Here is a 24,063-nt window from a genome sequence, read left to right on the forward strand (position 1 = left end):
GGAGCCTGTTATTTTTTTTTCTTCCAAAGGATATACCTCTGTGATTTTATTTAGTTGCATTTGCAGATGTTCATTTGAACTAATATGATTCAATACCCTTATCCTTTCAGGTTCACATGTAGTGGATGCTTCTGTGGCATAACCCACTCATGGTAGAGATCCAGATTGACCACAGCGTGGCGCCTGAATCCCTTCTGCATCCTGCTCTCAGTAACATAGTAGGAGTGACCTAATTTTGTTCTTTTTTTTTTTTTTTTTTGTCTGTGTGGAAGAAAAGTCTTACACATGCTTTTTCACAGTCTGCGAATCTCGAGGGCACAAGCAGTTCACAGAGCACATTAACTGTAAAGCATATGAATGGAGCTGGTTGGAAAGCAAATCTGCAGCTTTTGGATACCAAAACTTAACAGGCCATCAGTCATTCACGTCCCTTTCGAAAGTCGCTGCCAAACCTCGAACTGTGTATTATCTCTCGGTGTGTGTTGTTGTGTCTGTCTGTCCAGCCCTGTTGTCACACAAAGCTCCCGCTCATGACTTATTTATCCGCCGCCCCGTGAGAGCGGGGACTGTTCTTTGAGTCTGGCTGAGAGATTAAAATATTAATTTCCTCTGCAGGTCTGCCGTGCTGTCTGCAGTGAGAGGATATACAGGTTAGGAGAGAACTATTATGTAAGATGTGCTAGACTCTGATCTGTCATCTTGTTTTATTATGACACAGAGACTTGTACTGAACAGCAAGGGTGTTAAAGTTCATTAAGGTATAGTAAACAAACTCAATTGAATCGGCAGTCTGTGCTGACAAATATAAATACATAAAAAAAAAACAGAGTCGAGGGCTATTTATAGCTCGGCTTATATAACTATTGTGATGTCTGCAATGCTTTTTTATGCTATTTTAAATATTTAAAAAAATTTAGCTAGGCACTGATTCCCAAAATATTCCATAAATATTTTGAAAGTGAAACTAAAGTAAAAATAACAACTCCTGCTCAAGAAGACATTAATATGGTTAATAATATTAATATCAAAGCTGAAAACAAAAATAATTATGGTTCACAAAAGCTTTATTGTTCTGAAACGAAGGAGGAGCAGTTCAGGGAAACTTTTAATTTCCTTATGTTACAGTTTATATGTAGTGTGTGGTGTAATACAAAGTAGTGAATAGGATAAACTGCATACAAAGTCATTCTGGATATTTTGTTATGAAAGAATATTTCATTTCGTAATTTGTTCCGATGGGCTCGATGTTCCTCCCACTGAGCACCTGCTGCCTGAATGCCGGTGACCCTGGATTATCAATCCCTGGAATTACATTTTTGTGTCTTAGATAACAGGACTGATATAGATTAGAAAAAATAATCTGGCAACTAATACAACTAAGGAGCTCTGGTTCCAAAAAGTTATTTTGTTGAATTTAATGCTTATGTGTAGGATTAAGTGGGTCTTGTATACCTTGAGTCATTATCTGTTCAATTACGGTTTCGTACAGGAACTACAAAGTAACCTAACTTATTCCCCCCTCCGATTCCAGAAACATAGTCCAGTAGAAAAAGAAAACCACATTGATACAGTGGTTTTATCTAGTAATAGAACCAATATTACATTATTATAATGAAAAAATTCAGCTGTGCTTCCTACTACTGACGCTGTGTATCATCACATCTGATACACAGAGACTTAGTCCTGTCCACGTTCACCAGCCGTCCCCTGTACTCCCTCCTGCTGTTGTCCTTGAATACACTTTGTGGCCTCCATCCACATCCCTTTTTTTTTAAAAAAAAAAAAGATCCATCAATAAGTAAGTGTAAGAAGCATTTAATGTCCCGCTTTGCGTCACTGGTTTTCTGTTACAGAGGGTTCATCTGTTGCTGAAATAGACTCTTGGGGTGGAACAAAAAGGATTAGGTAGCCTTGTAAAACATGAAGAGGGGATCAGATTTTCAGGTCCACCTGCAGTGCTTTCCGCTCTTGACCGTGAAGCTGTGTTGAAACACAAGATTGCGCTTACTGAAGAGAAGACTTTTGTTGATTTTTTTAAAAATACTGACTTACATTAAAAACATGCAGCTACTTTATTTAAATGTAAGATTTAGCGAGTACAGTCGGGCTTGTAATACTGCTACACAACTGAATCCAACATTCAGGCTATCAAATAGGCTGAAATGCTGTTGTTTTGGCATCTGCTATGCCACAATACTTTGTGTTGGTTATTTCCTTGTTTACAAACTACTGTAAAAGCCCTGAGTCACAGTATCATGACAGGAAAGGGGCAAAATGCCGTTTCAGCCAAATGTTGTTATTTTAAAGGGAAGGGCAATAGGACGCAGCTTGCCCCAAACGATGGTACACATATTTTCACAATGAGGGTCACTTATGTGCGAGCAGGGCTCAGGAAGGGCTGTCAATAGACCCCTTTATGAGGCAGTGAGGGGGGAATTAGGCTGTCAATGGGGACTAAGCCATGTATGCCATGTGTCCACCCTCTGGCCTGGCCTGTTTGTTTTGATGGCAGCACGAGACTGGCATGACTGTGGGCCTTGTTTACATTGGATGCGTGTCAAGCAAGAGAGTTCCCACTCGACAAGAAACTGACCTCTCGGATTGCATCAGAGCCCACAGGTGCAATTCATTTCCATTTCCAACCTATTTGTTGTACTGAGATAATCAGTCCTGACTGTTTGATTACTGGAGGTTTTGCATTTGACAGGCGGAGGTATGTTTCATAAACATGGCTCAAGAAAAGGGGGCAGTCAGAGTTGGAGGGCTGCTGATCCAGGGCTGATCCAAGTGCAAATTGACATTATACAACTTTGTAGACAAGTAATTTAGCTGACAGAAATAAAACAAAAAGTTTGCACATATCTATAAGTTAAATTATACTGCATGTTTTTTGTACAAAAGATTTATCAGTATTTAAAAGGTGGAAACACTGCAAAAAAGTGTTTTTAATTTGATAGATGATGTCTGTGGACATGGATGCCTTGTTTCTCTGATCTTATTTCAGATACATTTTTTTTTTTTTTTTTAAATGCTGCTTATGGGGTTACAGTCATACGTCACAGTTACAGATCAGCTTTTTGTTATAATTGCAGCGCATTGAAAAAGCACATGGAGCACTGTGTAGACGCTTCAGACTGAAGAAGATAGGAGCTCGTATTTTTAAGCATGCATTAAGTGCAGCTCATGTCAAATATGCGATAATAGAGAAACCTTCCGGGGGGACTTCAGAGAGAACACTGGTTCAACCTGAAGTGAAAACTAGCCTGACTAGGATTAGTTTAGTCTGAGGGAAACGTTTTCATTGTAACTTAGGTCAGACGTATTTATGTCACCTTTAGGAAACAGACTTTCCTGATTTACTTATGTAAGTCTGTCTTCATGAAACACACAGAAGTTTGAGTTAGAGTGATTAGCAGTGTAAGGCCCCATTTACTAAATCAGGTACTTTTACTGAATGATGGGTTCATAAATAAAACTGTTGTAGCTTTGGCAGAAGATTGAGTAATCTTCTGCCAAAGCTACAACAGTTTTGGAGAGAGATGTGTATTTCTGGGCAGGGTTCGGCTGAGAAAAAGAGCAATGTCATGAATTTCCACAAACCAGTCACAGTTTAGAAACATTTAAACCATATTTCTGATAGACCCAGTTCACAGATAAAACAGGTTTTGAAGCTTTTCTCCAGAGAGGGCAGCAAAAAAACACTGATATTCAACATGGTGTTAAGTTCCAGAAACGTCGTCAGAAGTAGCCCAGGGTGGTGTGAACTGACACAGACACAGCTTCAATTAACCATGTTCCAGTTTCAGCAACAACAACAACAACCAAAAAACCAGCACCTATTTTCGAGCTTTACTAACCTACTTTATAGACTTACAGAGACGAGAGGACAAAAGGGGAGAAAACCAGAGTCTCTGGAGAGTTCTGAGTTCAGTCAGCACGTCTGCTGCTTGCTAATGTTTGTATAGTGACGCAACACGAACCTTCACCGTCTGAACGCACCTTAACACACCTCACAGTCCAGTTGGATTTTGTTCAGTCAATGCAGATTCAGGTGACACAAAAAACAAGAAGACGTCGGAGTCTTGATTTGATTGGACAAGCAAAGCAATTTATTTACAAACATACACAGATAATAAGTGTTTCCCATGAGTCTTTCCTCACAGGGTATCAAGTGTGCATCTCATTGCAAAATCTTTGGGCTTGCAAACAGAAATCAACTCGGTATTTTCTCCCCCACCTTAAATAAGCATGATTCATGCCTTTCTCGTTACGCGTTTAATGTTGTGATCATTTCAACTCAAATACCATCAATCCTTGGAGCAGCATTATTTTTTTTTATTCTTCTTCTAGTAGGCCATACTGTATGTTTCTGATTTGGTGGCCCTTTGAATACTCCGTGGTATTGTGTGAGATACTTACAAGGAAAAACAAAAAAAAAGTTGATATATATGCCAAATAAATGGAATAACATATTTTAAAAGTTGGTCACATTGGTAAAATTGTTCATTTTTAAACACCTTAGATTAAAAAAAAAAAATAAAAAAATCAATAAATGCTGATTCAAATTCTACGATCCGTGATTGATCCCTTGCTGGGATCCTGTTTAAGTTTGCCTTCCACTCAAAGAAGTCACAGGTCAGATCAGCTGTACAGAAGTGTCCCTGAAGCCCATAGGGACTCAAGTCACCTAACTGGCACATGGTCGTAGCTAGCGTCCTCCGGGGGACAGATATTTTTCTCTCAACACTACAGCACCCTGCTGCCACTCCGAAGCTAATCCTGATCACTGCTCAATGGCATTTTTGCACTCATGAACTTTAAAAACTACCTTCCTGACTCCATTATAGCACTTTAAGTGTGCTAGCAATACACTCTAATATAGAGCACAAAAAAATTCGACACTGATAAAAGTGGATCTGGTCTCCACAAGTCCATAGCAAGCATTTGACTGATAGAAAATGAATGGAATACTTCAGTGAAAACAGGAAGTCCCACCTTGTCTGCAAGTACCTGCAAGTGCAAACAATCATTACTATTCATGCACATAGTTGTGTCTAGAAAACTGGGAATGAAACCGAAAGAGCAAAACAATTTAAAATGACCATTCAAATGACTTGAGTGTGGTGCTTATGAACACAGCTTATTTTTCAGGGTTAGTCCCCAAGCTCGTTAAAGGTCTGAAAAAATGTCCCTCTTCCCCCCGTGTCTCGCAATATTCAAAAAGTGCACTTTTAAGACGACGACTTGTGGTAGGATGAGTCACACTGAGGATTAGAAGTCCAGCCAAAACCAGCCACTTAAGAGGCTTTTGTTTAAATTTTTTTGCAGGTCAGGAGGCAATCAATCATACCAAAGTTTCCAAGAAGTAAGATAAATGAAAAGAGATGATAAAAAATGTTACAATCATTGGTTGCTTTAACTGAGAAAAAAAAAGTTCACCATCAGATTCAAAGCTCTCTTAATCAACAAGAGAGGTCTTAAATATACAAAGTGAAAATGGAGACGTGTGAAAACATGCAAACTTGGAAAACAACTTGTTTGCAGAAGGCTGAACCCTTACTTTCAGAAGTCTGTGTAGTGATGAATGAACGATGGAGAAAAGTTTTAGAAATGTGCGTCCCTTTGGCTGATTTCAGCTCTCTGAGGAGGAAAGAGCGGGTCGTCATGGTTAGATACTGTGGGAAACAGAGGATCAGGAGGAGGACCTGGTGGTCGTCCACCTGATGGGTCACTAATGCTAGGAAGTCTGCAGAAGGCGTCTGTAGTGGGGCATGATCTCGTGCTCTGGCAGGTGCAGGTTAAACTCCAACGCCACCAGGACGGGGAATTCGAAGGCTATCAGCTCCCTGCGGTTCACTCTGAACCTCTCTTCCAGTTTCTGCCAGTAAAAAAAAAAAAAAGTCATGATTATACAGATTTAACAGCATATATATGCATTTATTCAACTCTTTTCTTTCAACTTATATGTCATGATGGCTGGTGTTATTCTGTTCCTGCGCTACCATCTTTCATGGTGGGATTCAGATCTTTAACTCAAGTAGAAACAACAATACTTCACAGTAAAATGACTGAATTTAGTAAGTATAAGCCTTTTGTTTAAAATCTTACTTAAGCAGAAGCATTTCCAGCAAAATGTATTTAACTGATCAAAGGGTAAAAGTGCTAGATTTAGGCAACGGAATGAATCAGTGTAACACTAACAATTGGACTATTGTGTGTAAGCAATGTTTTATTTTTGTGCTGTTGAAAATTAGGCTAATTAACTAGTTTTTATAGTGTTGGGCAGTTTTATCTACAACAAATCCACATATTTTAGAAAAGTATTTTGTATGTAAAAACCTTGACATTCAAAGTAAGTACTCACTAAATTTATCAGATAAATGTAGTGAAACATTCAATACTTGTATGTACAAGCACCTCAAAATTATACCTTAGTATGTACTTAAATGAATGCATTTAGATACTTTACATTTATTTACTTTTTAGTGCCAATGACAAAATGGTAGCAGAGGTGAAATGATTTACTAAAACACAACTAAATTTGTCGTTTTTGTCAGTCTTGCAAAAGAAATCAGATTGTAAGACGTATTACTCGGCCTGAGAAAAATAGACTTACAATGTCTTCATGGCGTTGGAGGAAGCTTTCTTAAGTCAGAATAACTCATGATGTTTGAAAAATGTGCATTTCCTTGGTAAAGATGTGCATTGTGGCAACTGATAATATTCTTGTTTTTGTCTCATCGTGTTCTGTTTTATTTATCATGAGGAAAATGAAAAAAATCTTTCTGGAGTCCTTAGAATAATCTGAAGCGACTCTTTACTCTGTAGCGACGAGTGGACACATGTCAAGGTCACGAATTTTGGCCGTGTGAGCGAGAAAACTTACGTCAATCAGGAGCTTGACCTCATGTTTCTTGAGATCGCCGCCAATCTTTGCTGCCAGAAGGACACAAGCTCCTGCGCAGAGTTTACGATTCTGCTTGTTTAGCTTTCCTTGAAGAACGAGTTTTTCAAAGTAGACGAAAGCCATGGCCACTGTCGGTTCCTCATAGCCACATTCATCCTGGGCCAACTTTCTTATCTCCCTTTTCAAGCTACAGGGAGGGGGGGGGGAGGGGAAGCAGAGAACAAGGAAGGAAAAAAAAAGCAAGAGGGGGAAATAAAGTCAAAGTTGTTGTTACAGAAGTAAGTAAAACAGGAAATGATAAAGTCAAATCACAAGTTAAATCATCTTTATTGAAACTTGCTTGCTGCTTTACCTCCTAATCTTGCTGAGCGTGAGCCTTATGTGGGGGAATTTCTCCTTGAAGGTCTCATTCATGTCCTTCTTGAGGTCAGAGGGTTTGACGTATTCAATGACCGTAGTCTGAAAAGAAAAACCAGAGGTGGTGTCAAAATGACCACACTTGCAGCACTGAGCAAGGTGACTGGATCCTCGCACATTAGTGTTGGATTCCACGGTCTCACAATGAGGCTTTTACACAGGGCTGCTGTTAGCCACTTAAAGGATGAGTCTGGTGATACAAGATTTTTCTTACTGTCTACAAATCCCATGAAAAGAGCAGAGTATTGGAACAATGGATTGGGAAGAGTCTCCAACAAATTCATCATTTCCTCTCGTTCGAGCGACGTTTGCAAACAACCACACAGCCCAGCTATCTTAGCAAACTGCTGAGCTTTGTTGGACTTGCTGACGAGAACATTACGATTTTCAAGCCTTCATCGGGCGATTTCTCATACGATCATACGTGGGTTTCAAACTGTGTTGTGTAAATTACAGTTTACACACCAACTTTTTGGTTGCGCGTGCACACAAGATTATTACCAGCATTTTGGCTGCACTCACTCACCAGTTTGACCTCCGACCCTTGTGCCAGATTACGTGAGCCACTTTACTGGTTTGTTGCATTTATTTATTTTCTCTTTCTGCTTCTTTAACCTACTTTCTTCCCTCCCTCTCTCTCTCCGTCACCAAGACTAAGCTCAAAGGATTAGTGGATTAATCAGTAGTCAATCAAAAGAAAGGTAACTGGCAACTACATTACCGCATTTGTTATTTCAGTCATTTTGCCAGCAAAGGTGCCAAACGGGTCCAACAACATGAGCGTTTGTTGCTTTTCTAAGCCCCGTAAGGCAGTAAATGAAGTATGTTTGGGTTTTGGACTGTTGCTCAGAGATACTTCAAGACATTATAATGAGTCCTAGATAATTCTAAAAAGCACTTCTCATTTTCTTTTTGACATCTCACAAAAAAAACAGTTAACAGGTGTTTCCCTACTGAAGTAAGAACACATATGCAGTGGAGCTAATAAAAGACTCTCACCATGCCTGTATGGTATGGCAGGCCACAATGGCAGCAACAATGTTTATTGATGGTTGTAGCCCTGAAAAACCTGACATAATTTAACATGCTTTTTTTCATTTTTACCACATTTGAAATGACTGATTTAAGGTTTTACTTGCTTTATATTCACATTCCAGGCCAGACAAGTTTTCAGGATTGCATGCGGAGTATGAAAAAGTGAATATTATGTTCGAATTTTGAATTTAAAAGTTCTGTTAGACTCATGTCTTCTAAGCAGCTTGTTTCACAACCAGTGAAATGCTTGGAATTTACTGGTTCCATTCCTGTTGTACACACAATAGCCATTGTTGTTAGACACTCCATTTGTAATTGGAGGAAGGATGAAAAAAAAAAAAATATATAACACATAGCCTGGCCTTGACTGAAAATCTCAACTATGTCTGCCAGTCTGCATAACAAAAACTGAGCCCAGGAAAGAATGAGGTGGGGGTCTAGGGAGATTTGTTTTCTTTTTCCAGACACGATAAAACATCCGTTCTTTTCCGGAAAAGTGCAAGAAAGATTAGCACCAAGACCCAAGCACTACACCAACTGCTGAAGAGGCTGTTTAATAGCTGCTGCCCACTACACTGGGACAAAGCATGCGGATTCATTCAGGTATCTCCAGTGACCTTCCTGATTAAACTGTCTCAAACATCCTCCCGGCTACTTTTTAAAAATAGCTGATAAAATTCAGGAGGATTGTTTTTTTTAAAAAGAAACTCACAGACAAACAGTGAAGAAGACAAATCTTTCCGGCGTGTTATTGTTCTTGGTGGTGGTGAGAAAAACAGAAGACAAGAAAAGTACTCAGTGACAAAAATAACTATTGAAAAGATCCTGAAGGACATCTTGACAAAATATGTAAAAAAAAAAAAGAAACAAAAACTGATAAATGGAAATAAACTTTCCATTCTGCTCTCAGAGGACAAGGCTGCAGTTGCTGTTGTTAATGTTATTGCTGTTGTTGTTGTTGCTGGTGGTGGTGATGTGTAAGCCAGAGTGCTTTCTCACCATGTAGGAGGGGAAGATGAGGACTCTCTTGTGTTTTCCACAAGGCCACTGCGGGTCATCCAGCAGATTGGGGTCGTACTCTCGAAAGTCCCCGAAGTCATTCCCTGCCATGAGCACCAATACAAGAAGAGAGGTTGAGCCCGAAGATAACATTCATGAAACATCTTTTCCAAAAACTGGATAATGGAAAAAGAAAATGACAGAAGACGAGAATACACCACATTAATAATGGATGAGTTTAGTTCTTGTTTGCAGTTGACTAACCGGTGTCTAAGCTGCTCTGGTTGCTGTTGGCTCGGCCCAAACTGAGGCTCCTATGGCTGGCATTACGAGACTGAGAGAAGGACGAGGTGGAGTCTATGGTGTTTCTTCGACCGCCCAGCACATTAGTGGGATACAAGAACTGAGTGTAGGACACAGTCTGCAGAAGACACAGGTGGAATTAAAATATCACTTTCACTGAAGTTAGATTAAGATATCTTTTTTTCCCCAGTGGCATTTTGTCAAAGCAGGAACACATAAGGTAGCAGTAACATTAACGACGGCTCAGTTTTGTTAGGTGTCCCAGTATATCATATCACAGAGGCAGTACGTACAATAACAGCAGTCTGGACCCGACTCTCCTAAATGGAATGCAGATATTAATAATGTGATTAATTACACCTGGGGATTTTCTTGCCATGACATGCTTGGAAAAAAAAAATTAATTTATGGGAATTATTTTGTTGAACACTGCATCTAATGCACACAAGTCTTCTAAGTTTATGTGCATCAGAAATATTTCCAATCAATCAATCATCAAAACTTTTCATACAAAAATAATGTAGCCCAAAGTGCTTTACACAAAAAGCAAAAACACCCCCCGACACACACACATCAAAGAATTCAATAAAACAGGAAAAACAGAAACTAAGGAAACGCGAATAAAACAATAAAATAATGAATAGCAGTGAATGATAAACTATTGAAAAAAAACAGAGATAAAAGGTGGGATAGTAAGGAAAAACAAACTTAAAGATAAACTATAAGTATAAAATAATAAAATACTAAAGAGAAGGGAGTGATAAAAGTTTGTATTATAAGTAAAGCAGTCCCATATGTTTTGTCAGGAATATTATGGGCTAGAGGGGTAAGTAACTGAAATAAAGTTTATAAGTAATCCTTGAAGTTAGTCTGGAAGAAAAACATTTAATGTAGTATCTATTTTTCAAACAGTTTAAATGAAGTACCAGGGTTCAAAAACATCATCTTTCATCTATTTTGGTGTTTTCCTCATCTGTACTAAATCTGCATCTACATGGTTCAATGCACTTACTTTTCGCTTTGGATAAAAATGTCAACTTAATAAATGTGATCTAACGTCATTTCATTTTAAGAGCTTCTCCAAGCCTGAATGCGAGTAATTCAAGTCCCATGTACAAGTACTACAAAATCCTCTAATTAGAGCATGTTGCAGCCTGCATAACATCTAATTATACTCACAAAAGTCCAATTAGAAAATTAGACATCATTATAATGGTTTCTACCACTTAAATTTTTTCGGTAAGTATATTTTGTTATATTAATCTTGCTATCCATAATGATAAAATGATTACATTCCCCCTCCGCACAGCTTACTTCTGCTGGTTTCTCACCTTTCCATCAGCTCCTAATTCCACTCCCTCCAGCCCGATCACCATCTCCTTGGCACTGACGCCTCCCGACGGGTGCCGCTGACGCCCTCCTTCCAGCTTTACATCCCTAATGAACACAAGACCTTTAGAGCCCTCGTCATGCAAACCTACATCCTACAGCTCCTGTTGCTGAGGCTCGTTCTAGCTCACCTTCACATCTCTACCTCAGAGATAGGCCCTGTATCGATCTGTGCTCATCAGCTGGCCTTGTTTCTGTAATTGCCTTGTCTTTTAGGCACATCTCGTGGAAATCAGAAATAAAGAGCACCCTTGGGAGGAAGGATGGTGGAGAGTACAGTTTCGCTGTTGCAGGCCAATTCAGACTCAGCTGCTGCCTCACTAATGCCTGAAATGCCTGACTGTCGTGGGAGATTTGCGGGATTGCAAATGCTGAAGTAGAAAGCATACAACTGGAGAGTTTAGTGTGTTAGTGGAGCAAACAGAGCAGAGCCCTAAACTGAACACATTTTGTATTGGCCAGATATTTCTGTATTTAATGTCTGCTGCTGAGAACATACACTACTGCAGACTGAGGGAAACAAATACATAGTTTAAAAAGAAAAAGTGTGTTTATTGAGTCACATTAAATTGCCATATTAGTGTTTGGATGTGAGTATAAAAGCACAACAGCAAACTGAATAGTAAAATATACTCCTTAAAATAAACACAATGTACTATGAAATTACTTCACTGATTTTAGGTCACCATCAGTAGAGGCTAATGGGTGTGAGCACTGACAAAGAAGATTACATGCCTCAGGTCCACTTTATTCGCACTCTGCCATACTGAATAACTGATGTCAAAGAGCAAATGACAAGCTCACAACCAATTCTTTCCAGAAATTTAAGATTTGTGATTTGAATATTGCTGGAAAATAAAAATGCTGACCGCAAAGTCAGAACTACTTCTCATATTTCCCAACTAAAAAGTGAGAATTTATTTATGTGCTGAAACGTAGAGCAGTGAAATGTCTTTCAGACTTGTTTTCACAGCATAGTGAGAACACAAAACCAAAAGCCACTTATGTTTGTGAAATATTAACTTATTTTAGCTCAACATTTACACTGCAGTGACATTTCAGAGCGACAGTAGACAGCAGACATTAAATCCTAACACTGTCTTGTTTTCTCTACTCCTCTCTTATCTTCCCCTGCGCTGTCTTGCTATTTGTTTAAAATGGTGAACAGATAAATAGAAGAAATTGCACAGCGGGCCCTCACATGACTCTCCCAGTGTTTTGACGACATGAGGGGCCAATTGATTATAATGAAAACAGTGTTATCTGGCAAACAGGCACGTCGGGAGACAACGCTGACAGATGCATCATAGACACAGAGTTCCCCAGGCGGCAGACAAAGTCTTACAGAACAGTGGAGATTAAATAAAAAGGGTAAGACATAAGACACAGAAAGCTTTCTAGGGAGAGAGCTTTTCTATGAAGCCACCCAGAAAATGAATTGTTGCGCTGCTCAGAATAAACACAAATGAAAGGAAATCATGACAGAAGCTCACATTGTTTGGTAACATGCATGAATAGGAATCACTGGCTTAAATTTTTGTATGTTAGTAGTGTTATAATCAGTGCAAAGTGCCCATCACATGCTGCCAAATCTAGGAACGAGCCAACTTAAGAAATTAATACAGTAAAATAAAAGAATAAAGTTAACCTGACTAAAAGAATCTTGAAACTTGCTGGCTACTTTACTACCAAATATTCTATAGCTCACATAAAAAGTTAAGGGATCCCAGTGAGGAAATTTCTCCTCTGCATTCCACCCATCTAACTTCTTACCCTGAAAGCCAAATTCAAATACACTGGAACGCCAGGAGCACTACCTAACATACATGTCTTTTAGACTAAGAGAAACTCAAGTATATAAGGAAACCCCTGCCAATACAGGCAGAACATGCCAAGTCCACACAGAAAAGCCACCGTCGACCATAGCAGGGTTTGAACCCGGGATCAACGAGATGTCACATAACAGCGGAGCCCCATAAACAGATGTCCAGTTAAACATAATTTAATAGTTCTTTTCCTGTAGTAGTTTGACATATACTTTCTCACTAACACTTGGATGAGAAGATTACACCACTCTCAGTTATGCTATATAGGAAGCTGGAGCAAGAAGGCTGTTTACCTTAGCTTAGCTTAGCATGAAGACTCATAGTGGGGGAACCAGTCATCCTGGTTCCATATAAACTGATGTTTAAAAACTTGTAAAAATTTAAAATTTGTATGTCTTTGTTTATTCCAAACAAAATAGTAAATTTAAAAACAAGCTGTGGTTTTACAGAAGCTTGTAGGTGGAAACGGTAGCCTTCTTTACTCGACATCAATGCGCCCCTCCAAGAGCTAACAAGACCCATACCACACCGCTTGAACCAAAAAATGATTTCTTCACTTTGACCTTTAGAGGTGCTGGTAGGCATTTTGTTTTGTTTTTCTTACCTTTACACAAGGCCAGGCTAGCTGTTAGCCTTGCGTCCAGTCTTTATGCTAAGCTAAGCTAGCCATCTCCTGACCACAAGCAGCGGTATCAATCTTTTCATCCAAATCTTGGCAAAAAACTAAACAACTGTAAAACCATTCCTTTAAATTGAACTACCAGTATTTATCGTAATAACTACAGCCTAATTGTCACTATATGTTTTTTGGAACCATACCTGGTTGCTGTGTAAAATTTGGCAACTTCTGTTCATAGGGCAGTAGTAACAGTAAGCATAAGGGCAGATAGACAGTGGAAAGAAAAAGAAAGAAAGAGGAAAAATACATGCAATCAGCTGTCTAATAACGTGTTGTTGCAGTTACAACAGCTGACTGGTACAGCCAAAGTCTAACTGTAGACTGTCAATTAGCAGCAATGAGCAGTCAGATGTGCATATTGGATAGCCATGGGGGTTTATTAACCCTTGACCTTGCATTGATTGGGTGGCTTAGGAAATTCCACAAACGGATTGGGCCTTTTATGCTCTTCACAAAGCCCTGGCATGAAGTTTTTCTTTCTGTGCATTGTATTCTTGGATGTTTATCTCACCCTTTTCGTTTCCACTTCCTCCAAAACACATAACCTCATGTGACTGAGGGGTGTCACAACCAAGGTCGGACCAAAGCTATCCAAATGCAAGCCAGGTGAGTTCCTGATACATGGAGCCTTGCACTGTGTCATATACAGATGAGCGAAAGCAGTTTTCTGTTTTAGCACCAATAAATGTAAAGCTGAGGCAAAGAATAAACAGAAATGAGTGACAACAATCTGTCAAAGACAACATATGAACATAATTTAACAACTAGAAACCCCTGGAGAGGTGATTCTTAAATTGCTAAACAGCAAAGCCAGCGACTCTTGCAACTAAAAAAAATGGGCTGACTTGAATAAAAAGGATGAGTGCCCAGAAGCCACCGTGGAAGCACAAGCACAGGACTATATGTATGTATGTATATTGTATATATGTATACATATATATGCATAAAGCCCTTGAAGCTGGCTTCATTTGTTCATTAAACATTAATGGAAAAATGCATCCACCAAAACCACCCCTCAGCAATGTATGCACCAGTCAAGGGAGAGTACATCCACAGAAAAAGAGGGATGAGAAAACAAAGGGAAAGAGGGAGCACAGGCTGGAGGAAGTTACAAGGTTCGGCATGCTGTAGGATACATACCCTGCTTGGCTACAATCTCGATAGGGCAGGACAGAAAATACACTATAGAAGGATCTTCTGCCACTGATAAGGACTATCCTATAAAAACAAAAATGGTAAACAAGCTAATCAATATCTATCTGTCAAGATCCACAGGTCAGAGTTGGACAGAGTGTGCAGTAAAAATAAGAATGAAAAGAATGAGCTGAAACTTCAGTACAAGTGTTTGTTGTTTTTGTAGTGCTGTAGCACATGTAGTCAGTGGTTTGGGGGACACAGTGATGCATTTTTGTTTTTTATGAACTTAAGTTAACATATGCTATTTTTAACCCAAATTGCCTTGTACTCCTGTAAACATGCACACAGTACACAATCAAAGATGTTTTCCAGTGACCAGCAGAAAGGCTCTCAGTGAAGTCACACTGCAACAACCTCAAAATTACTCCTTGTAATAGCTGCAACTCGCAGACACATGATGAATCTTCCTACTCGGCCAAAATGGACATCAGGGCATAAAAAACACTCGAGTCATGGGTATGGGTGTGTGTATGTGTGTGTGAACAAAAACAGCATTACCGATCAGGTGACTTAACACAACAAGAGAGACTTGTCCAAAAAGTCTAAACAAGAGATACTGATACTGTAGTAACTTACACACAAGATCTGCTTCTTCATATCAGCCAAATGCCAATTAACAGACCTGAAGACTAACAAACAGATCTACAACTGATTTTTTCCTCAAAAAACACAGAAAGAACTAGACTCTGCATTTCACTGGGAAAAAGAGCTAACTGAATCAGATTTCAAATCCAAAGAATGTGGCACTGATGATGAAATGATGAAAATCCCAAGAATAGTTACTCAGATACTTCCTAGGTCTCCTGGTCTAGATTAAACAATCAAGCTTCCTTGGGTTACATCCTGCACACTCAGTGAAACAACATTCACAACATTGTGCCAAAATCTGTTTTATATTTAGGCATTTGTGTGGTGCATTCATGCTTGTCTGACACAATGATATCTGATCTAGCTTTTATAGGCCTGAGTGATTACATGGTGCGATTCCTCAAAATTTAGTGGGGATCAAATAAAGATTAAAATAAAATCCAATCAGATTAAACTCTTTGTAAATAGACGGGATTTTCGAAATCAGAATGACATGCAATGAATGGGCCAGGCCTTCTTGCTTATGATGTGTCTTGTAATGTGAGAAACATCCAAGAGGCAGTTCATTGACTAAGGCACCCTGCCATTATCCACTGAAGGCCTGTATTGACTAAGGGATGGCGTTGTTTGCCTTCATACCTTCCATTGCGCATATCATGTTGCCTCATGTTCTTTATGAAGTGGATCTTCTTGAAGCTCTTTGGTCGAGGTGAACCCGATAGGGTTCGGCATCTAAAATGTAAAACAAACACAAAAACATCAGCGAGTCAAAAAAACAGAGGAATTGTGTCAGTGGGATACATTACCCGGAGCCGAGACACTGAAAAATACAGCGGCAGACAACGGTGCGAATGGTTTTCCTGGGCAGTTTAAATACCTGCGTAGAGGAGCATTCTCCTCAATGTCCTCTAGCGTTTCAAGTGAAGAGCGCTGAGAGATGAGTCTTCGTCTGGGAAGACAGACAGAAAGGAAGTATGAAGTTAGAGGATATGAAGAAATGCCACCACTGAAATCACAGGACCAACTGTCCTTTTGCAAAATAGCTTTTAGAAGAACCTGCCCTCTACAATAATAATAGTACTTCTCCTGATTACATAGCCCTACAGAGCAATTTGATTAAAAGGCACAACACTAAATCAAAGCAAATTCCGCAGTAATAACTAAAATGGCATGAGTGGGCACCGAAAGTCCATCCATTTTGCCCAAATTGAAGTCAGACTGGTATCAGCATTCACAAACTGCAGGGAATTTCAACCCAAATCTCCATTTACCTCCTTAGTGGAATGCAATGTGTCAGTAAGTGACAAGTAGAGGAGTACTGTGGAACATACTCATCACTCAACATACAGTGATTAACATTTTCTTTAGTTTGAGGAATAAAAGCATGCTTAATCCTGTTTGTTCAATTTAAGAAACTATATAAGACAAGTGTATGCTCAAAGGTTTCTCGATTTAGACAAGGATCTGATAAAAGACAGTAAGCAAGCCGAAGAAGTTCACTATGCATTTGATACCAACTCTTGACAAATGACCCATGTGACAGCCAGCCCTCAGACAAAGCATGGTGTGTGGCCACTGAAGGCTTTAGAACTAAGGTCAAACAAATTAAAAGCATCTTTCGTCTCTGTATGCTCTGTGGTTAAGTAACAAAAACTCAGACGACTGAGTTATGACCATCTATCAACACCACCGTGTGCCTGTGTGGTCAACGATCACTCCTCAGTCCTCAGTCTTTCGATCACAGAGAATTTTCCAGGATCAGAACTCCTTAGAGGATAAGAAGCTGGCTCGTCAAGCACTTTGCGTAACACATTTTGTCACAGATGGCCTTTATTTCACACTTGCACGAGTTGCACGACTCAGCAGGCTAATTCTGCTGGACCAGTTTTATATTATCGGCTCCCACAGTAAGAAACAAACCCACATGTAATAGCTAAGTAGGCCTGAGCTGTTCCAAAATTAGGTTGTAATTGCACGTTTAGCACCACAGTAATGACATAATCCAACTCATTAGACGGCTTTACAAAATGGGCACATTTGAAAAAGTGGAAATTAACTCATTAGTGGTCATATCACAAAAATGTGACACAATCAGGTACTCAATAAATCAGAAGCAGGTTCTAACATTGCGGCAAGTTAAGGTGCAAGACTGTTCACACCATGCACAATGTACATCATCTTGGTCTTTTCATCCAAACTGTGTTGTAACACTGTAGACCCTGCAGCATTAAGACACAGTGCCGACACTTGACCCGACTTCACCACCGCCTCTTCACTGAGCATTTCAACTAAAGAGTGAAACACCTTAGCAAGAAGAGCAGAGTGACTGGTTAATAAACGACAGAGCATGAGGATATATTAACAAAAGATGACTCTGTCCTTGAGGATCTCCCAGGGATTATACCAACACCAGCTGAGTGAACACTGTACACAGGAGGAAATGGAGTGAGATGAGTGTTTACATGAGGAGCCAGACTGTTGAAGCAGACAAGAAACCGAGGGGCATTATGGCAACTAAGCTTCTGTACATTATGAGCCTAATGATCATGTGGAGGGAAGAATATAAAGCTTCAATACAATGCATGAACATTTTGGTACAAATGATTAGAAAAGATGACAACAACAACGTTTCTGCTAGTGTGAGTGGAAGGGGTCACAATGAAGGGCTGTGACCTCTGCCTGAAGGTCAGGCGAGTGGGAACATGTGATTTATGGCCTTACATCATCCGTCTTCAGACAACCCCCAGAGGCAGATTGGCTGAATAGGGATCGGAGGCTACGGATAGTCTAAGAGGCAAGGTCTTCTCCTTGTATATTGTATCCTGAAGCTACTTTGTTAGATTAAGCTTTAATAAAAATGTAGGTAATAAAAAAAACACTACAGGCTATATTACCTCCATATTTTTATGCATCTGGAGGTGAAAGGGTACTTTGGCACGGAAGGTAAACGCATCTTTAGCTAATGAGAAATTAAAAATCACATTGTTTTTAGATGAACAGATGCAGTTACTTTGTGTAATGTGAAAGGTACTGATTGTAGAAATGAACCCATAGAAAATGATCTAGGGAATCACTGATAGCAGTCCAGCAGGAAATACCAAAAGCAAAGTTGGCATGTATCTAGCAAGTGGAGCATTAAGTCCCTACAGCACTAGATGCTTTTCTGAGGAGATGGTGGAGACCAAAACAGACCTAAAAAGGAAAGTGATTATGTGATTTCCATTCAGCAGGAGGTCATCGATAGGCCTGTTGTTCCACAGGGCTGATAATCTTTCACTGTGGATCTGTTGGACACGCACACAGGCAAATATTCGCCAAAACTTCGACTGTAAAAAACATTAGATGGTGATAAAATGTCAGCATTGTGTTTACAGTTTGTCGTGCTGGCCCCAAGTGATCAAAAAAGTCAGTGTGTGGTATATGCTTGCTGTAATCATTCCTCCTGCCCATACTAGCTGTGAAGTAATCCCTTCTTAGAGAAGAGAGAAAGGTGGATGAAATCCATAGTTCTTGTTCTGAACAACAAAAAAAAAAAACTTCAAAACTTCAGCCAAAGCTAATACGAGGCTTCAGCTGTCTGACTTAGACAAATGAAATGGGTGTCTTCCAAAGTTAGTGTCTTTTTAGTACAAATTCCTCTTTTGGCTTACCTTGGCAGCGCTGCAGAGGAGGGATAGTAACACAAAGAGAGAATTTCACACAAATAAGCATGCAACTTAGACTTCTGAAGCCTCATATCAACTTTGGCAAAATTTTGTCAGGAAAGATTTTGTCTCTTGTTGGAGCAGTCTGTCCCCATTTTGTGTGACTTTCTGTCATTTTTCCAGTCCAAATCTCAATTGTCTAAATTGTCACCCCTCTTCAAAAATCATTCACCAGTTGACCAAGGGGCATGCTTCCAGTTCACAAGGACGTAATGAACTGTGAGGACTTTGATCCAGGCACTGCAGGACGTGTTTTTACTGCGAAAGATGTTTTCCAGCCCGGTGCAGATCGTGGAAACAATAACACAGTCCAGGCCACTCATTCACTTCAGACATAATGCTTGCAACTATGGTTAGAACAGTCAGTCAGTTTCTACCCAATCTGACATTAACAAGGCCTGCAAGTAGGTTCAAAGAAGCCTCGGTATAAATCAGTGGCAAAAGAGCAAAAACAAGCATCCCTTAGTATCTCTGACACAATTCTTGCAATCATTTCAAGAGACTTTCTTTAAGCAAGTTTCCAAAAAAGGCACCCCATGTAGCATTAAAACGCTTTCTACCGCAAGCACAATACCATCCTCTTGCAATGAAAATGTTTCAGAAAGCTACTGACAATCCTGCCCAGTGGTGCCATGCAATGGAGCTATAAAACTCAAGTGGACTGTTTAGATGTGGCGATTACACAGTTTCACACGAACGCCCTGTTGGCAGCCTGCCACAGGACATAGTCTTCTATTTTGCCAGAGTCACTGTGTGGAAATAAAAGTAATGTTCTGGGTTTCTTCATACAAATACAGCCCCAGCAAACGGAAATGTGATTAATCAGGGAAAAAAAAAAAATCCAAACGTCGCAGTTCAGTCCTTCTGACCGTAAAACATCGTTCTGCATGTACAACAGCAATATCACACTGTTAGCTGTCCAGGGTCAGAAGCAGAACAAGTCATAATGTGGAAACTTAACTCCAACTTAAAACTGCACCAAGTGAAACACTCGCTGACCCTTGTTACTCTGCCTTACAAATCTTACAGGTTTTTCTGAGTGTTTGCTGACTACTGGGACAGTGAGAGACTCTGAAGGAAAAAAGAAGCATTCTTATATAATCCTGTGATTATGCCAACCATGACCTCAGCGAACAACAATCAATCTCATAACCACAAGTATGTGACCCAATCGCAAAAAAAAAAACCCACAGAACCATTATAATGGCTTGTGCTGCTTGTTTTCCAGTCACAGCCTCTGCTGCCTCATGCTGAAACAAAAAAAAAAACAATCTTGTTAAATACACTGTAAAGGACGTGACTCTGCACTACCTCATAGTGGTGGAAATGTAACAAAAAGAGGATGTGAGGACACTTAACAGACAAGGCAGACAAGGCCAAAAGGTAATAGGCTAAATTTAAAGTATGGCTTTTCTTGGCATGCTGATTCAGAATGGATAAAGGCTAAGGGGCGGAGGGAGGGCTGAACATGAAATCATCCATCATTATCATGCATTAGAATCTGATGAGGATATGGTCTCAAACAGCTCTGGCCTCAGAAAATCTATTTTGGCGGCACATCAGAGGCTCCGCGACTTCCTGAATGGGAGCAGGACTGAAGGCCAAAAGTCTGAGGGGAGAGTGTGTCTCTGATGCCCCTGGGAGAGGAAGTGGAGGACAGAAAATAAAGAGCAGAGAGCCAAGCTGCTTCTCAGAAAGCCTGGGCATCCTGCCTCTCCCAGCCAGGGACCTCTGGACACGTTTCCACCAGCTGCCCTCAGAAAACAAGCCAGGCACTGTGCAGAGAGCTCGTCTGTCTGCGCTCCAGTGGAATATGGCCGCGCTCCATCAACAGGTTGCTTGCGTCTCTGCATTAGAATTCATTTTGTGTGGACATCCTCCAAGCACATTCCAAAAGCAGGGTACAGTCAGAGTTTAACAACTCAATACTGTACACACTGACTGAGCAACAGAATGTCTGTGTGGAAAGGACACGAGTTTTAAAAGCTGGCAGAGGAAGTTTGGAGCACACAGTCTGGTTTGAAATCATTTTGCCAAATTTTCTTTCCATGGCTTGTGTTTAACAATTTGTTTTAAGAAAAGAAGCCAAAACCTCAAAAAATGCCCCCACCTCCCAAAAAAAACAAAAAAACAAAAAACACATAACATGTATTACAGTGTATATTATCAAACAATTTTCAAAAGATACCCTGTCTAAATGGAACGAGTCAAATAATTTTGTGAAATATAAAGCAATTCAAAATCATGTGCGTACGAAACTTCATTACCACCACGTATTTGACCCAAACAATGTTTACTTTAATACTGGAAGTTCATTCTTGACCTTGAAAACAGCAGCTGACAGAACAAACTTGGCATGAGGTCCATTCAGTGTTTGTGTCACAGAGGTTGTTTTCTCAGCTGTGTGTAAAAGTTACAGATTTTCTATTCTACATTTTTCAACAGAGCAGCTAGTAATGTACCTCGCGGAGACACTGTTCCTTCAAATGCTGCGGGAAGGCCAGGGAAGACCTTTCAGTTTTCACTTTTAAGTCAACACGCACAGGAGGTCCTTAAACCGCTCAGGAAATGGAAATTTAAACATCTACGATTCGCCATAAACTGCAGAGGGAGATTATGTGGCATGACTGAAGAGAGCAGATACTAAAATAGACAATGTGGTGAGACTATATAGTCAAATAATGTTGATTTTATTTTGAGTCAGGGTATTGTACATTTTTTAAGGTGTAGCTATCTGTTTTGCCCTGGATGTCCTTCATTCTGAGGCGTTTCTGCAGTTTTGTTTTGTATTTTTTTTTTTTAAACTACAAAAGGTCTATATAACCTCTTTAATGCCCTTAAGGAAGCTGTTAGCTTGGAAGTGCAATTTGGGGAACCAAATGTTTTATTGAGCGTTTCACCATCAAGCAGCACTTCCTAAGAAGTCTGGCAGAGGCAACATAGCGAGGAAAGGATTTGAATAAGAGATGGGGCTCTTAGAGGCTTTTGACAGCAGGTTCTGACAGTGAGACGACCATGAGACGACTGTTACTGACAGCTGTCCCGCTGCGAGTCGAGGCCCTCCAAACTGTCCTCCAGCGCAAAGACCGAGCGAACAAACAGGGCAAATAAAAAGACATCCACATGAGACAGCAAGGTCCTGTTGTACATGTAGCTGAACAGGGGTGTAGAGTTACAGGATGTTTACAGAGGAGAAGGAGACGGCAGGTGTACCAGCCTTTGGAATGACACTCACTAAAAATAATTTGAGCGAATCTGACAAAGAGCATGAAAGCATGTGTGCAGAAATAAGAAAGAAAGCGATGCGGCGTGCTGCTGAGTTTCATCGCTTACAGCTCCACAGCTGCTGGACACGGGGTCATGTTTCATCTGACCAGTGAGTCACAGGAATTTATCCTCCTGCTGTTTATTGTTATGATCAGGCAGAGTGCACTAATAAGAACTGAAAGTACATTTTTAAGAAGAAAAAAAGAAAAGCTACACACACTGTATCTGGGGTTCATACTTTCAGGGCGGACATGTGTGTGTGTGTGTGTGTGTGTGGTGTGAGGCAACAAAACACAAACACTTAACCCACTGGAAGTTCAAAATAAAAGTTTTTAGAGGGGATTCGCCAAATTGTGAAATGCACAAGGAAACCTGCTCATATACTACAGCATATCAGCAGTGCAAATTTAATAAAAACAATCTGGATGCTACTGTAAAGTGGTGGTTAGTGAGGTACAATTAAATAAAATGCAACACAGGGTCTGTCTGTGGCACGACCGGAACTCATCTTCACAGTTATCTGTATGGTTGGGTTTTTATTTGCTTCCTATGATGACATCAGTGTACAGTTTAACAACCTGACTGTGCAGATCCTGCAGGCACGCTTGAACCATTAACATCAAAGCCACACCAACAACACTGTACTGCATGTTCCCAAAACACCAGACACAGTTACCTCGATCTCTGCAGCTCTATCGCGGAGTTGGCTATCTGTCCGCCCTCCAGGCTGTAGTTCTGGGAGGACTGCCTTGAGTAGGGGGCAGGTAGGATTCCCTGAGTGTACGTCTGCAGCCTCCCTCTAGTCGAGGCTGGGACAGCGGAGAAAGGCGAGCTGAACGTGGAGGACAGGAAAGCGTCGCCATCTGCGTCCGTGCCCACCGGGGCAGCTGTGAGACCCGTCCCAAAACTGGCCCGACTGCTGGCGAGGAGAGCCTGGTTTGCTACGGCGAGCGCCTCGGCCGTAGCAGCGGCGGCGGCGGCTCCGGCGGTGCCAGCAGCCCCGTACGCCGAGCGCTCCGGAGAAACCAGGCTCTGTCTAGTCCTAGCTTCGAGCGGGTTATTCTCTTCGTCTCGATTGTCTGCATCGTCCTGCACGGGTCGTCCATCTAGGGAAATGTTGCTGAGAAAAGACAGCGCCGCTTGTCTCCTCCTTGGGTCTATGCGTTTCCGCGTATGCTCGACACTGGAGTGCTTGATCTGTAGCGTGGCTGTGGATGTGTTGCTGCTCGTGGCAGCCGCCATGGTCCACGTCCAGTGATCCGAGTCCACAGCACCAGCGATCTTACCTTGTTGACATGAATGCTGTGTAATTCGTGCTTGTGTTGGTGAATGGTACTGGCCCGTCTTTTAAGTACATGCGTTTAACTGGGTGAAAACAGGGAGGTCACGTGTGTGCAGTATTGTGGCAGCACAGGGAAAATTTGGACCAATGGGCTGTCAGGAATACGTGTGCGTGCGTGTGTGTGTGTGTGTGTTTTACCTTTTCCTGAGTGCTGAAACCTCCACTCGGTTTTCTCGACTGGACAGGCCAAAATTACACAATCTGAACACGGCATCTCTGAAACACCTGCACAAAATTAGTCTGCAGGAAACGTTCTCATCTTTTATCCCCACCACCACCACTTTGAGCAACACATTCCTTCAGGAAATGCTTAACACGACAGCTATGAAAACTTTGTGCATTACGAATTTCACTCGCGCATGGCGCAAGAGGCGCTCGCAGCTTCCTCTGGCAGCACAAGGCGCAGTTGT

The 24,063-nt window shown here is 40.7% G+C and overlaps 1 protein-coding gene across 3 annotated transcripts; it reads right to left on the minus strand.

The window, feature by feature from the left end:
• Positions 1 to 4,086: 4,086 nt before the first annotated feature.
• Positions 4,087 to 23,698, minus strand: cables1 (Cdk5 and Abl enzyme substrate 1). Of its 3 annotated transcripts, XR_006845038.1 has the most exons (11): positions 22,988 to 23,698; positions 16,218 to 16,289; positions 15,980 to 16,072; positions 14,696 to 14,773; positions 10,993 to 11,098; positions 9,623 to 9,779; positions 9,359 to 9,462; positions 7,260 to 7,366; positions 6,887 to 7,094; positions 5,561 to 5,878; positions 4,087 to 5,010 (listed from the first exon to the last, which is right to left on the minus strand). XR_006845038.1 is itself a non-coding variant. In XM_046408243.1 (10 exons), exons 1-10 carry the CDS (start codon positions 23,551 to 23,553, stop codon positions 5,738 to 5,740), a joined length of 1,632 nt encoding a protein of 543 aa, XP_046264199.1. In that variant the 5' UTR covers positions 23,554 to 23,698; the 3' UTR covers positions 4,087 to 5,737. The 3 variants fall into 3 exon arrangements, 2 of the variants coding, with proteins under 2 accessions (XP_046264199.1, XP_046264200.1); XM_046408243.1 differs by having other exon boundaries at positions 4,087 to 5,878; XM_046408244.1 differs by lacking the exon at positions 14,696 to 14,773 and having other exon boundaries at positions 4,087 to 5,878.
• Positions 23,699 to 24,063: the final 365 nt, after the last annotated feature.

This window comes from Scatophagus argus, chromosome 13, assembly GCF_020382885.2.
Source record: "Scatophagus argus isolate fScaArg1 chromosome 13, fScaArg1.pri, whole genome shotgun sequence".
Taxonomy (NCBI): Eukaryota; Metazoa; Chordata; class Actinopteri; family Scatophagidae; genus Scatophagus; species Scatophagus argus.

Excerpts from the sequence above, each read along its gene's own strand:
- cables1 (XM_046408243.1), bottom strand. The coding sequence starts at position 23,553 with ATGGCGGCTGCCACGAGCAGCAACACATCCACAGCCACGCTACAGATC. Across the intron at positions 11,099-14,695 it reads CGAGATTGTAGCCAAGCAGG|GGATGTAAAGCTGGAAGGAG; the intron begins GTATGTATCCTA and ends TGTGTTCATTAG. Across the intron at positions 5,879-6,886 it reads AGGTCAAGCTCCTGATTGAC|AAACTGGAAGAGAGGTTCAG; the intron begins GTAAGTTTTCTC and ends TTTTACTGGCAG.